General features: G+C 57.9%; 1 protein-coding gene across 1 annotated transcript in view; it reads left to right on the top strand.

Moving 5' to 3' along the window:
* The window catches only part of LOC119105336 (ankyrin repeat domain-containing protein 11), a 40,210-nt gene that overhangs the window by 9,526 nt on the left and 14,590 nt on the right, over positions 1-16,094 (top strand). Inside the window, exon 4 of the mRNA XM_037228804.1 lies at positions 10,872-11,066. Within this exon, the coding sequence (XP_037084699.1) occupies positions 10,872-11,066 (195 nt within the window). The remainder of the gene's footprint in view (positions 1-10,871; positions 11,067-16,094) is intronic.

The raw sequence follows: 16,094 nt of genomic DNA, 5'->3' as shown, positions 1-16,094 counted from the left end.
CAGGGGTGCGGCCACATTGTTTCTGCGCTTGTGGGGGTGACTCGTGCACAGTGCACGAGATCTCAACGTAAATTTAAAGCACCTGGGCAATCTCTGGTGGCTTCGCCGTTGGTTTCAGCGCAACGCACGCGTGTAATGGGACAAAGCGGGGATTGGGGGGGGGGGGGGAGGGGGAGGGGGATAGAGCGCAATGCGACGCCCTGATCCTTGTCATGCCCGCCGCCTGGTGACGTGACGTTGGCGCTGTCACCATAAAGCGCAATGCGGCGCCCCGATCTTTGTAGCGTCAGTTGCCTGGCGGCCCGACGTTGGTGTTGTCACCAACGGTTTGCGTGCACATGCTCGCCCGCTCGCTCGCGCCGCATGTAGCATTGCAGGAACACGGTGTGGTGTGGCGGCCGGTTAAAGAAAGCCGGCCGCTCGCGCTCCGCAAACGTAACGGGTCACAAGTGACAATGCGATAGTCGCTCACAGTCTAACGAAATGTCGCGATGCTTATAAGCCGTCCAGCACGAGGTCTTTGAACGATTCTTGTACTCGTTAAAGCTTGGGCGGGGCAATCAGCCTGCGGTGATAGGCGTACGCGGCCGTGCGTACTTCCTTCGGATGTCTTTTCGGGGATGCTTTCCGCCCAGGCACGGGGAGCGGCCCAGTTTGGTTGGGGGGGGGGGGGGGGGGGGAGGGGCGGCCGAAGACGGTCGCGGACGACGCAGGCGTACAGCTGTCATCCGTGGAAGTGCGGGAGTCAGGCGGGTAGACGGGGCGGAACTCCCAGAAATTCAGGTCAGTGGGTCGGAGCGTGGTTTGAAATCGCTTTCAGTGAGGCAGACTACAGGCTTGTTCGCCGCAGGCCCGCTTGCGGACGTGTCTTCGCCGTCAGTGGCGGAGCGATGATCTCGCCGCCGCACCGCCGGTTGCGATCAATCGCGGCGCCATTTGATCGGGATCATTGACTGGCGGCAGCAGGGCAAGCGCGAACCGCTCTGGTCCCGCGGTGCCGTGGGCGGCGCATTGGCTGCTGTTGCCTGTATCGAGGCTGCGCTGCCCTTCCGTCGCACAGCCCTCAGCCCCAGCCGTCGCACAGCCCCAACCGTCGCACAGCTCCGCAACCCCCGCCGTCGCACAGCCTCAGCCGTTGCACAGTCCCCTCAATCCCAGCCGTCGCACAGTCCCCCAGCCCCAGCTCGTACAGCCCCTCAGCCCCAGCCGTCGCACAGCCCCAGCCGTCGCGCAGCCCGAGTCGCACAGCCCCAGCCGTCGCACAGCATCGCTTATTGAACTTTTGACAGGTGTTGCGTCCTTTGTGCTGACAACGTTGGTGCCTGGAGATTGGATGAAGGCGTTCAATCCGTCAATAATGACGAAATAACACGATATTGACACGCTGCACCGTATTTATTCGGGCCGAGCAACCGAGGGGCGAAGGCCTGACTGGAACTGTGACATTAAGTACAGCGTGTAAACGCTGACCGACTTGGTTAGGCCTAGAGTCGCGGGGCACCGTTTTCGTCCAGGCGGAATTTGGCAACCGGTTCAGCAAAGCGTGTCCCACTCGCATGACGCCGGCCAGGGGATGTAGCACCGGAATGCAGTATAGACATTGGAGACCGGTGCATTTGAAGGTTGTGGGTTGTGATTGAGTCTGCACGGCCAGATTTAGGTCGACTTCCAGCATGCGCGGAATTTCGAACTGTCAAGCTCTGGTCATCTTCAACAGCATGTGATGCTTTCAAAGGAGTGCAAGTCAGGGTATTGGCTGGACGGCACTGGCATCAGACTCAGTGATGATGTGCTCCCGGCTTATTTCGAAACAGGCCACGTGACGTCTTCACATACGACCTCCTGCCTTGACCATCGTCACGGTTGTTGGCGTCAGTTTGTCGTCATTTCGGCACTTCAATCGTATTGCAATGTGCAATCAGCCTGGCGACATGCGGTGTGTAATCAGGGACGTTTAAACTTACCGTTGTGTTTGCATTATCGAACGTGGCTCCAAGAATGACCTCACGGGAGCCTTTCTAATGGAGACGAGGTCGGCGAGACAACGTTTCTTTGCGTTGCTTATGAAAAGGTGCAAAATATTCAGCATTGTCAACGCGTTTCCCGGACTGACCAGCCCGTGCGCTGATGCCCGAAAAATGGGCGGGATCTGAGTGTTGAGTCTTGGATGCCCGGATCTCCCAGGACTGAAGAGCCACGTGTATGGCCAATGGATGTCTCGGGATCCTGAATCGATATTAATTTTTCTGAACATGGCTCCAGCAGTCTAAGACCTTTGGAGTTTTATAAGAAAAATATCAGAACTGGGGTCCGTTTGGGCTGTTTTCCCCATGCTTTGTAGCTATTGAAGTTACAATGATCTGGCGATAATATTGATAATGTCGATGACAATGCGATATAAGGTTTTCGCCCTGGATTGACAAGCGACCGCTCAGATTGTGGCTACTTTGTCAAATTACTCCCTCGGACTTGAAACCCGTAATGTATTTACCAACTAGCTACTGCACAGCCACTGTGTTACCTGTGATGTAACTGTGTACATCACATTGCTGTTAACAAGATCTTCCTTCTTTGTTTCAGTTGTTTGAAATGCTGCGGTTTGGAGAGCTGTCTCATAAAAGCCGAATGCCCTGCGGATATTTTTCAAGGTCCCTAAATTTTAATGTGGTCCCGGCGCGTGATTTTTTTAAAAGGATCACCTGAGGTCTGGAATCCTGCACATAATTTGCCGGTGAATCCTTTGGCGCCCGAGATCCTTGCTAACAACGTCAGCTGATCTGCTGAGATCGCGCACGCAGTTCCAATTTTCGTTTGACCTTTTCTGATCTAGATAGCTTTTGTATGTTTCGCGGACAGGTGCAGTGGAATCCCGGAGCCACTTTACATCGCGTCGCAGACAGTACCTGTCGAATGCTTGGCAAGGCATGGCCGAATGGATGATAATGGAGAACTAGAGAAAATATGTGATGCTGTGGTGTGATGCTTTGATGTCGAAGGTTCTGGAACTACCTGTCATGACACTATGTCTCCACTGGTACGTCACGGCTGGCTGTTGTGCATGGGGTGAACATGCAGTAGTGTACGCGGTTGTATGAGGCGCTATGAAATGTCAATTGCTTGCCTCACCTTTGGCTCGGCACGCAATTCGTTTTAGGTCGGAGCGCTGCAACAATTTTGTCAAATGGCGGGTCATTAAGCCTTGTTATGAGCTGCACTTTCCCCATACCCTGTGCTTTACCTGCCTCATGGATGCCCAAGACGCTACGATTCGTAAACGTTTACAATTGGGGCTAAAGGCTCACTCCAAATGATGGAAGTGTTTGACATTGTCTTATGCTAGTCAGTAACGTCGGCGTTGAGACGCAACTAAATTATAACTGGTCTTGGCCTTGTAATGCTGTGGTCACGCACGCCATAATCTGTTTGTACATGGAAGGAATGGACCCCGCCAGAATGGGTTTTTACTTTGTTTCTTTCTGGCCGAACAGACAATTAAGTTGATTTGTGATGAAATTACGGTTCCAGGAAGCAATTTTTGAACCCTCACACAAAAACCGAACATCTGGGAAATTGGTCATTTTGCCTGTTGTCTTCTGCCGTGACAGCACGGACAGGACGCTGCCAAAATGACGTCATCATGTGCCACGTGCCTCCCGTATAGATCGTGATGAAGCCAAAACTTGCGAACCCAATCCAGAGCTGAGAGAGAACTCCTGGAAAACGGAAAGATAACAAGTAAATCCGCGGAGCATGTCGCGGCTCTCTACATGTTTAGCTGGAATATGATTGTTCGCAATCGGTAAGCACGACCCCTGCAACCATATGGTTGCACGGAAACAATGGCTCCCCACAACGTCATTGAGTGCCATGGGTGGGCTTTGTGTCTTAGTGTCCAGGCTCACCCCAAAGCTTCTATCAGTCCAACAGCAATAAGACGTCCCCTTATCGGAATTTAGTTTCTGTTCTCTAGAACACTTTAGGAGCCTCTGTTCATGTCGGGTGCTTTTGCAGTTGATTGTTGTGTAGATTGCTGCTACCTCTGAATGTGATGCTTACAAGCTGTGTTGAGTTTCACAGCTATGTCACGTGGAAAGGAACAACGCAATTGTCCACGCATTTCTGATTTTAGCGCTATTTTATTCCTGGTCTGGAATATGGGGATGCTTCAAATGGCCTTGGTAAGAAAGCAATATTAGAAACATGAAGTTATCTGGGTTGGCACCGAATACACGCCGATTATCACGGACCTGGCTTGCTCTGGCAGTAGGTATTATTGGTTCACCACTTACCCTGACATTTTGGGGGTGGTTCCCCCTCCCCTCGCTCTAACCCTGAGCTATTTAATTTAAATCCCCTTCTCCCCGAACCTGCGCTGGACCGCCGATTCCGGGTCACGGCGCTCACGTGGAACGCTCCACAACCGCTCCCCTCGCTCGCGATTCGCGGTGGGGAACAAAGGGCCGCCCTCTCCCATGTGCTCGCCCGCGGGCCGGGCACGTTGGCGGCCGACGCGGCGGCGCGGGGTCGTCTCCACAGCTCTGCCGCGCAGTCTGTGGCTACACGCGGAGCGGGTGGACCGGCGTCTCATTCCAGGAGGCAAAGGAGCGGTGTTTTTCGGGAGTTCTGCTTCCTGTGTTGTGTTGTTGGTGGCAGGTGAGTGCCAAAAGCACATCTGGACTTGATGAAATTGTCAATTTCATATGCATCGAAATAAGGCCTTGTAATTTTTTTGTGTGTACGGGGTAACCGTAAACCACCTCCGTTTCTTCTAGCACAAATTGAAGATGTTACGCCTTCGCTATACTGTGTGCCAGGGGCGCAGCGAGGATTTTCCTGAAGAGGAAGGGGGGAGCTCCGTGGAAGCGGATTCCTACGAATTTTAACTTAACTCTGTTGGGGAGCCATCTTATAGGGATCAAATACGAGCGTGGCGAGGTCTTTGGATCCCACCCCCTTGGCTGCGCCCCTGCTGCGTCTGAAATCCGCACGCGGTCGCCATGTCGGAGCACGTTCGGTAGTCGGGTAGTAGCCGGCGCGTTCTGCGTCGGGAACGCTACATGGTGAGCGGAGAACGCACCTGGCGTCACATCCCTTCATTGCACACGTGTGCAAAGACCCGTGCACTCAGGCAGTGTGGGCTGTGGCAACTCCTGCGGCGATTGCGCGATGTGCGTTGCCAGAGTTGTGTCTCAAAACCGTCCATCATGTTTGTTGATTACCCGTTCTCTCGTCGAGATTCCTCACCCGCCAAGCGTGGCCGACGGAGAGCTATGCCGGATATATACCCATTGGATTGATGGCCGCCTATGTTCAGAGGGCAGCCGGCTGTTTCGCTGGATGCGTGATCCATGATGATAGGTGGCGTACGTTCTCCGCGAAATATGTTGGGGTAGCGGGGCCGTTTATCCTATTACTGATGTTTGAGCGGGAGGGGAGGCGGAAAACATCGTAGCGGTTCACTTCACCGGAAACCAAATGCAGCCAGTCCGTCTGCCGTCTGGCAGTCTATTTAAACGTAACTCGAAAGGCCACTGAAATCGATGCCTGCATCGCTGCCGGGGTTTGTCGCTGTAGCGGCGTTTCGGCTGCCTCGGTTTTTGTGTTGTTATTCGGTGCGCAATGGTAACGCATGCTCGCGATTACAGCATGGACATTTTGAGGCGGACAGATAGCAGAGAGGCGAGCGGTGCCCCCTCTCAGCACTGTCACACATGCGGCACCTTAAATCTTGAACCAGGCGCAGACTTGGCTTCACTCTGCTCGAACTCCGCGTTTTCTCCGGAATTTTGCGATGCGCCAAAGTGAAATCGATGCCTTTGCTAATTAAGCGAGTCCGAGTCGGAGCTGACTCAGCTGCTCAAAGGGAATCATCGATGAGTCAGCTCAATGAGCGCTGCAGTTGGCAAACTTTTCAGAAATCAACCTTGAGATGCAACCGCATCAACTCCTGACACTTTTTGGCGCTACCGGTCTGTGTGTCATATACTGGCCTTAATCGCGGTATAACGCTCAGCAGGTGGTATATTCGAGCGTGCAATGGCCTCAGCAGCCGATCCGCTCATAACCCCCCTTCCCCCCCCCCCTCCCGAACGTCAGGGTGATAGCTGTTAATACCCTGCGAATGGTTCATTGGCTAGCAGACTCTCGTATCAAACCGCATCTTGAGCCGGAATCTCAAATCTGTGGCCCAAAAACTCCGTTGGCAAAAACGGCCGTGCTGATTGGGGTCTGAATTGCAGCAATCCAGTGCGGTTTGTCGGCGGAATCGATTCTACCTGAGCGGAATGAGGTGGAGCTAGATTTGCTGGGTAAGTTCTGCTGCCACCAACGAAAACGTACGCGTGGCACGGAGGTAAAATCGGATTTGGGTCCATGGACTCCTTCGGGAAGAACGGCGCGTTTCGTGGTGCGTCACCGAACGTTATTTAGCACGTCTCGAAAGTCTCGAAAATAGCCCATGGCGAGCTAACGATGCCAGGTTTAAGGCCGGGTTATCGCCGATGAGCCTTGGATACTCTAAAAGAGCGAGTCTGGACCCGGCAGAAATGACTTATGCTTTTCCCCATGGGGCGGCAGATGAGACGAGGCGCGGGGCGGCCGACCTCGCACCAGTGCTGTGGTTTCCACTCTATCATACTGCATCTTCTATACATGATATAGGTTTAAAGATTGCTGTTCGTGAACTTTTAAAGCAGTAGGAATTAAAACGCTCTAGCATACTTGCGGAGTCGTTTGTGTCCGCAAGGGCGGGTGACGTTTGTGACAGGCCGGATGAATTGGGGTTGAGGGCGGTTGTTTCTATGTTTCTTTCGTGGCTGAATGCTGCTGGTGCCATTGATCGACAACAATCTTTGCAAGGTTTCCACTAGTGGCTTGCATCCCTGTGGAAGGACCCGGTTGGACGACCGTGTCGTGCCCACCGCGGAATGGAGGAGCTACGCGCTGTCGTGTACTACGGACACCAGTTCACCAGTGTGCCGAGCCGGCTAGCTCGCACACACCGGTCTGCGGGCCACGCAGGTTGTTGTCATGTCTTCGGACGGCTGTCTGGGGGCGGAACGGAGCGGCGTGGCGGCGCGCCGGCTGTTTGTCGCATTCCGGCCCAGCGGGGCGGGGCTGGCGGGTGACGCTCGCGACAGGTCCGGGTGGGGTGGGGCGGCGGTCGGACCGGCGCCCCTCGGTCGGGGTGACCTGGCGGCCGTGCCCTCTCGGGACGGATCCGAGAGGGGTAGGGCGACCGCTGACGACACGCTGCGGGCCGACCCGACCGGCCTGCGGTAATTGCACAGCCCGCGGGCTCTTTACCGATGGAGGAGGAGGGGAGCACACGGAGGGACGATGCACTCGCGGCAGGTGGGCGCGACTAATGAACCCGCGCCGCCTGCTGGTGTTTGTACCGCGAAGAACACCGGGAGAAACACGACCATGAGACGAACGGTCGAGCTGTGCGGCCACGCTACTGGAAGTGGGGCAGCCGTACCCAAGCGTGCAGTTTTCCGGAGAAATTGGCCTAGTCTTGTCCGATCGTTCACCGTCGACGCGTTCTTTGTCGTTCAGCGGCGACGCTGAGCACGGACGCCGCTGACGCCAGTTCCGCATTTCCCCGAAGCGCTGGGGCCCGCTGTGACCGGCTGTGGTCTGGGGCTGCCTGTTTCGCAACACCCGGCGCCCGTACGCGGGGGGCCGGCCGTCGCCGCCGTTTTCCAGCGCGTTGACGTCATCAGAGCGGTCGGACCAATCAGCGTCGGGCGCCGCCGGCTCTGCACCGCCGCGCCGGCGGCCGCAGTGCGACGCAGAAGACTCATCCCAGTCAGCAGGCGCGCGGGGAGATCCGACCCGAAATAGAGGCATGTGGTAATCGGGTTTCACGTGGGCCGTCGGCAGCCTACAAGGCACGAGCCGCTTGGCTGTAGGCGGTGAGCGAACGGGAAAGCACTCCGAGGACATCCTCAAAGCAGTGAGGAGTCGCGTTTCGCCGCTTCTGCCGCCTGTGTAGGGACTCGATGGCCCTCAGCCTCGCGCGGCCTGATATATGACGTAGCCGGTATCCTGGGCGGAAGCCGCGGAGTATCGATCGTCGCGTGCGCACTCTCACTCTGGATCGTCGCCGCGGTGCGCAGTAGCGGCCTAATCTGGCGTCCATCGCCGGTCCGTCTGCCGCCCTGCCGGTGCGCGGCCGTTTTAACCCCGCCTTAAAAATGGCAATGCCTCGGCGCGACCTTCCTCGTCTCCGTCGAGCTCGCGGACATTTGTTCTCCAGTTAATGGCGGCCGGAGACGGCGGATTAATGAACGACCCTGCCCTCGCCAGCCAAGTGTCGCCGGTGCCAGCACCTTTGGCCCCTCGGATGGCGGTCCGCCGCGGAGCCGTGGGGTCGTAACCGCCCGTGATTCACGTCCGCTGGCGGCCGTGCTGTTCACCTACGTATGCGCCGGCGGCTGTGCGTCGTTTACCACGCCGTGGCGTGTGGTCTACTTCCCTGCCGCGTGCAGACATCCCGAGTCCTCACGGCAAAGCGACCGTCCGGCGCCGGCTGCTGCGTGTGTGCGCAGTCTTCCAGCCGACGTGACCTTTGACCATCGCGCAAACAAGGTCGTTGCAGCGTCGTGCGCTCTGTCTGGGCGGCCTGCCCAGTCATTTTCGGACCTCCGGCGCCTGTTACGGCGCACCGGCCTCGCCGCAAACAAGGCTGCTGCCGCCTGGCTGGCCGGGCCTAATCAGGCCTGAGGCAGTGCACAGTCTTCGCTTACGCTCGGGCAGGAATTTCGAAGTGTATTTATTTCCTATGTGTAGGTGCAGCGAGTTCAAGAAGGTGGCGTAATGGTTAGCGTTTTAAAACTACGACTGCATTTTCTGTGGACATCATGATGTATTAATTTTGGCTTTGGTTTCTGATGATTAGGGACGTATGTTATTCTCTTGAGGTCGAATTTGAAGCTCAGTGTTTCTGTCAAATTTGACCTTAAAATTGTTGCATACCCAAGGAGGATGCGGCGCAAAATGGCTACGCAGGTCGGCGCGCCTCCAAATACAAAACACCATGACATCCAAGAATGGCGTCGGACGTTTGCGGCCGGGTGAAGGATGCGATAGGATCGCCACCTATGACATCCCATCTGGCCCGACTTGCCAGTTCTTACCGCCGCCGGGAATGGCCGGTGCGCTGGGCTGGCCGCGTTGTGGGGCAGGAGGCCGGGCGCTCCGCGCGGTTCCGGCCCACGTTCCCGGGAGGGGCCTGCCGGTTCCTGACCGCGCGATGACCTGACCACGCCCATCATCTGACCGCGCCGGCGACCTGACCGCGCTGATGACCTGACCGCGCTGATGACCTGACCGCGTCGGTGACATGATCTCGCTCGAGGCTCCCGTCAGCCTCCATCCCAACCGGCCGGAACGGCGCCACAGCGGTCGGAACGCGAGATCGAAGCGGGTTTTGAATCGAAACGGCTGTACGTTTGTGAGCGAGGTTTTTTATCGGCCGCTGTCTCGTACGCAGACCAGCCACAGGGGTCCGGCCGCGAAGCGTCCGGTCGTGTGTCGGTCCGCTTCCGTTGGTCATCCCGTGTCTGCGGCGGCGGCGGCGGCGCGGAGCTGCCGCTGCGCTGCCGTGCAGCGGGAGCCGGGCCGCGATCGATCCGGCTCGCCAGCTGTTGACGTGCTTCCGGCGTGCCTGGATGGAGCGGGCGCTGCTGGCGCTGGCGCCGGCCTGGCGGACTCGGCCGCGGCACACTAACGCGAGGAGTCCCAAATTTCAAAGAGAATGGTTGTGGACGCGGGGGTGGAGGTTATGGCAATGAGTGGTCGCCCCGAAGGAATCGTCACGTCACGGCTGGAAAGGTGGTCATCGAGGCTCTTTTATGTCTCCGGCTACTTTCGCATGACGTCAGTGATACAAAAACGACAGGCACTTGCAATCGTCCCTACGATGTACAGTTCTGCCCATGGTTGCGGAATTGCAACACTGCAGCTTTGAGGTTGAGCTTGGGGTCAGTTCCCGGATGTTTGGGGAGTTCCAGCTTTCCTCGCGTGAGTCGTGCTCCAGCCTTGGCATTGGGCGCACCCCGCTCTCGCCCATTCGTTCACAGAGAGTGCGGCTGTCACGGCATGATAAGCCAGGGGTGGCTGGAGAGGCTCGCCCTTTCCGGAGATAAAGCAATGTGTTCGCTCCCAAGCATTGCTGAGCATGAACAATGTCACTTTCCGTACACCCCTCAACTAGAACCAGCCGTTTTCAGCTGTGAAAGGGGCGTTCCACATTTGAATGTGGTTCTGAACGGAAACAGCCATCTTGAAGATCATTTGGTGCACATCACAGCCCTTCCCTTCTTAAGACCTAAACCCCTCCAGTTTCTGAACTACACGCCCGTGAAGGTGTGCAGGCTATTTCAACGTCATCCAGGCATCCATGGCGTTTTGATGACGTTAATTAAATCCTGTCATTCCTTTGATCATGCGGTGATCAAGGCCAAGTAAAGATACGATTGCCGAGTTGTTCATATGTGGCGTTCATGAGCACGATTTCCAGATATAACGGCCGTCAATTGGCTCTCAATCAATGTTGTGTACGGTACGGTGACTTTATCAAGTACTGACGTATTGAGGAGCAGGTCAACTTACAGAGAAATTGTGTTGTCGTGAGCAGTGTTTTCTGTTTAAAACTATAACACTAGTTAAAAGTGCATATCTTCAAATGTGTAACATTCCGTTTAATGACATTGCCCCGGCAGTGGTGTGATGATTGTAGTGCGTGCGAGCCTGCCAACCGACACAAGTTCCCCCCCCCCAAAAAAAAAAATCAGCAAACCGCTGCCCCCCCCCCTCCGCCGCGCTTGTGCCGCAAACTGCCCTAACGCGTGGCTGTACGCCGGCAGCAGCCGACTGGACGGCATCGAGCGGTGAGGAGCCGGCGCCGGCCGCGCCGCCCGCCACGCCCGCGCTGCGCCGGCTGCACAAGCGCAACGAGCGCGGCGAGACCCGCCTGCACGTGGCCGCCATCCGCGGCGACCGCCGCCTGGTGCGCCGGCTGCTCCGCGACGGTGCCGACGTGAACGCCACCGACTTCGCTGGTGAGTGGGGGCCGAGGACGAGGGGGGGGGGACCAGGTCCCGGGCTAGCGTGTTGTATGGGGGGGGGGGGGGAGGAGGCGATAGGAATGAGTCGGGACGTGTCCGCGGACGTTTGCGCTGTTGGACGAAGCGGACGAGGGTGAGGGGTGGTGGCTGAAGCGGGGTTGAATGGCGCGGACCTCAAGGGCGAGGGGGCGGGGAGCGCCTGGGCTGCAGAGCCCACGCTGCGCTTCAGTGGGTCCTGATGACGGTACGGGCTGCAGGGGAGTGCGGGTTTGTGGCCTTTGTTTGTGTGCCCTGAGCGCACGCTGGGATGGCCGGACGTGCAGAGCAGATGCTGCCAGATCAAGTTGTGAATGGCGCAATTGTGTTGATGCAATGGTGGGCGTGGGCGTCGACCGTCAGGGAGGTCGCTTCAGCCACAGGGCGGTCACGCCACGGACATGGTTGCTCCTGCGGTGCGGCGATCGTAAGGCGTGGCGCTCGACGCTTTGGTCGGCCCGATGGCTCAGTGATGCTGCTGGGCCCCGTCGTCTAGAGGTCATGTCACGCCCAGGGTGCGCATGTCACTGCTCCGCCCTCAAAATTAAAAGAAGGAAAGCAGTGCGCGTCCGTTCAGAGCCGTAGTGACGACTGACTACCTACAGCTACATTTCGCTCTCTCATAGTAAACAAACTTTTATAGAAACACCCTGAAAATTCAACCCTTTCAGTGTTGGTCGAACGCTGCTCCCGCGCGCTCTGCCTTGAATAAGAACTGCGTGTGTATAGCTACCGTGGCTACCACGCACCAGTCAGCAGGCCACACCCGGGGGCCGAACTGACGTCACCATCGCAGCGCCGGTGAGAGCCCCCCCCCCCCCCCCCCCAACGCCGACGGGTGGAAAGTGGGAGCACATCTGGCGAGCGTGGGGTGCGACAGCGAAACGGCCTGGCTGACGTCTCGGGGCGGCGGCAGCGGCCGGGCGGCCGGTCCGGGCAGTGGACCAACGGGCCGTGTCTGGGCGCTGGACCAGCCGACCAACTGCCGCCCGCCACGTGGACCGCGTTGAGTCACACCAGAGTTGAGTCTGCTGACTGAATGTTGTGGCGCCCGCCGGTCGATGGGAGCTGAAGGTGACTCGGCGAGGGTGGCCGCAAAAATCGGGAGCTCTGCCCGCTGAAATGCGCCGCGGTCACGAATCCGGACTAGACAATTCATTCAGCGGGTGCGATTCACGGGAAAGACATGATAGGCTGAACTCCCTCGTTGCGTCGTATTTGTCGGCAGCGGCGTTTTGCAGCTGCGATGAATGGGTGCTTTAAATAAACAAGATAGCAGGTGCATAGTTAAAAAATTGCCGGCACGGAGGTAATCAAACGTAGCTCATATCGCGGATGTAATCGCTGCGGTGGAATATCATCGTCATTCCGTCTTGCACGAAGCAGAGGATTACTTGAATAGCTAGTCACGTTTGCCTGACGTTGCCTGGCTTCATGGAACGCCGTACTGGTTACACCAAGGTAGACCATTGTTGCTTTGCGTCATTTCTGCACCACGTTCGTGCGCGTCCCCCGCCCCCCGTCCCCCGCCCCCCGGCCGGCGCGCGCGCGGCCGATATCGGGCGGCCCAGGCCGGGCCGGGTCGGCGTCCTTCGCCGACAGCGGCGTTGGCAGCGCGCCAGGCCTCATGACGGACGACCGGGCGAGCCCGCCCCACCCCTCCCCACGCCACTGCTCGGGGCTCCCGCCGGGTAGGCCACCGAGCTGGGAACGCGGCCACCGGCCGGCGCCGCGCTGCCGCTGGGCTGGTGTTGATGCCTTGTGCGCAGGGAGCGTGGGTGGCTTACTGCTGTGCATTTCATTGTTACTTTAATGAGATGGGCCTACACCCCAGGGACGTATGCACGATTTGCCGTTGGAGCATAGACTCCAGTTTGTCATGAAATAGGCACGTTTTGACGCCACAGACGCGAAATTTCGTGGTAGCAAATAACATTAATGTTTAAATATGTCGTTTTGACAACGGGACGTCTTGTGTGCTGTTATTCACAGTTTTAATCATGTGTGAACATTTGTAAAGAGGGGCACGATATCACTCTCGTGCCGCGCTATCATCCTCCCTGAAAACACTGGTCTCCCCTGCTCTCTGAAGAAAGTGAAAAATCTTATTTGTGTAAAACGGGACAAAAGGTGTGATTTCCAAATAAAAGCTAAGCAAATGTGGGACAGCGTCATAATTGTCACTGTCTTCCTTTCACGGCATCATAGGATGAGTCTCTAGACAAAGGTTAGGTTTTGTTATGTTGCATGTGTAGTGCAGGAGTACACAGAAAGCGCAGTACAACGGCAGCACAGCACAAATTTTCACGTGATTAATACTGGTGGACGTGTGAATAAGAGTACACGATTAGGACTAGGGGTAAACGTATCAAACGAGACACATTGAAGACATTCATGTTAATATTGTCCCCACAAAAGCATAACGGAGAGTCATGGCAGCGCTGGAGACGCATGCGATGAACCCAATCTTTGTATCTAATTATGAAATCATTCACATCTTCCAGCCATCCAGGAACTCGGGCACTGTCCCCACCCGACAGCCACGATCTGACGGCTGATGCCGAGTTGATAGACAGCGGGGTTTGCTTTCGCTGACGGTCAGGTAGTCGTCATATTTTGGATCTGCGCTCACCTGTCATGATATTGCGGTGCCGTACCATACAAAAGCATTGTTATGCATGTAACCCACTTTCAAAAAGCTGGACTCTTTCCTTATTACGTGTCATATGCTGGCGGAGAAGCCTTGGTCGTCGAGGATAGGGGCTTTTTGTCTCGGATCTCCTGAATGGCCACATTTCTGCTTCTGCTGTTGTACTGCAAGTTCTGTATTTAACTACGTCCACTGTTCCGCAACTGTTAGCAAACCAACGCCTGCTTTGTCCTGCATCACACCAGCGTGATGTGTCGCTACTAACGTGGCGCTAATATAGCACCCGGGCGCAGCGCCCTGCGCTGAATGGCCAGTTGTCACACGCACCCCGCGTATCCATGGCGACGACGAACACAAACTACGCATTTAGCTTCACGCTGGACGTCGGCGACCATGGAGCGCCGTTTCTGCCGCGTCATGGGACGATCGGTGGACAGTTAAGTGGGCGACTGCACTCACCATGCACATGGTACTGCGTGCGTCCAGTCGGGACTTGGGTTTTCGGGTTCGAGACCAGTATGGCACGAGACTAGTTACGCCGTGTCCGCGAAGCCGAGTTTTGTGACCTAGACAAGATCCCAGTCGGGGGGAAAATGGACGCTTTTGCAGCGCTCGATTCGCGCATTCTCACGTCCCCAGGGGTGTCCAGTTCTGCAGCCGTCCGGGTGCCAGCTGCACGGGCTCCGGCGTTCCACTCCAAGCTGTGCAGCTTTGGTCGTCCCCAGCCGTACAGCCGGGGTCGTCCCCAGCTGTACATCCTCGGTCGCCCCCAGCCGCACAGCCCGGGTCGTCCCCAGCCGTATATCCGCGGTTGTCCCGTTCGTCCCCAGCTGTAAAGTGGCCCGCATCCCCAGCCTCACATCCGCGGTCGTCCTCAGCCGTACAGTGGCGTACGTCCCCAGCTGTACATCCGCGGTCGTCCCCAGCCATACAGTGGCGTACGTCGTCAGCTGTACATCCGCGGTCGTCCCCAGCCGTCCCCAGCCGTCCAGCGGCGGCCGGCCTCTGCAGCCTCAGCTGCCTGATCGATACGCTGCCCAACCCGGCGCCGCCGCCGTGCCGGCCGACGACCCGACCGACCTGCCTCAGGGGCGGATCGAGGGTGAACTGGCGGGGGGGGGGGGGGGTCACCGGACCCGCGCCGGGCGTGGTGCGAGTTGAGCGGGGGTCGAGGGCGGTAACCTGACGTGTATCATGGGCGGATCCAGAAGTCGTGTTGTGGCGGGAGCGGAGCATAAGCCAGCCGGCGGCGGCGGCGGGTCCTGAGCTGAGCGGTGAGGGAGGCCAGAAGCGTGACCTGCGACTGTGGCGGGCCCAGCTTGAGCGACTGAGGAAGCTGACAACTTGACTCATATCAGGGGTGGACGTAGGAGTTGCCGGATTGGTATGCGACCCCTCCCCCCTCTCCCCTCCCTCAAATGCGTTTACACGTGGCAGCCGGCCCCCGCTTTTCCAGTGTGACCCGTGGCCCCCGCTTGACCCCGTGACTCAACGTGGCCACGTGATCTCCGGACCGGCGGCTGGCGCAAAAACATGTCGCCGCGAAGACGGCGGTTTTTGCCTAGCCCGACCCCAAGCCCGAGCCCGAGCCCGAGCCCGAGCCCGAGCCAAGTCTCAGCCCGAGTCCGAGTCCCAGCCCGAGCCCGAACCCGAACCCGAACCCGAACCCGAACCCGAGCCGGGCCGGGCCGGGCGTGGCGGGAGCTGCCGCCGCCACACCGGATCGGGGACGGCGCTATCGAGCCGGCTGCGCCACAAATACCGCAGCGGCGCCGTCGCTCCCGGACGGGCTCGGGCTGGGGCTGCAGCCGGGCGGGGCCGGCTGGACACCGCGGTGGTGGCCGTTCGGCCCGGCGCCGCCCCGCGGACCGGCAGCTCGGGTTGCTGTGGCGCCTTGGGCACGAAGAGGTGGGATCCATGGACGAAGCCGCTCGGCTACTTCCGATGGACGCTAGACAGTCGAGCCCGCTTCCACTCGTCGGCCTGATCTGCCGGCGTTTTCTGTCAGTTTGGACTGGCTGGTGTGCCGGGGCGCGTGGCGAGCCTGCTGGCGGTGCTGGAGGCCCCTGGCGCGCTATGAGTGTGGACTTCGTCCACGTTGGGTTGCTGAGTGTCCAGCGCGGGTGGGGCCTTGTCTTTGGACCTCATCGACATTGGCGTACAGGCGCGTCAGGGACGGTGGCGAATGATGTCCGATTTGTTGTCACTAGTTGGGCGCGCCAGGGGCTGAACACCATGATTTCGACCGGATGCGAGGAAGGCATCGGCGGCAACCTAATGCCATAGGAAGAATCGGGATTTCCTCGCGTTCTTTCACGGAGCAACGCTATTCGTAA

Source organism: Pollicipes pollicipes, unplaced genomic scaffold, assembly GCF_011947565.3.
Source record: "Pollicipes pollicipes isolate AB1234 unplaced genomic scaffold, Ppol_2.1 Scaffold_6138;HRSCAF=7277_pilon_pilon_pilon, whole genome shotgun sequence".
Lineage (NCBI taxonomy): Eukaryota > Metazoa > Arthropoda > Thecostraca > Pollicipedomorpha > Pollicipedidae > Pollicipes > Pollicipes pollicipes.
The sequence above is the reverse complement of the archived record's forward strand: the minus strand, read 5'-3'. Positions and strand labels throughout refer to the sequence as shown.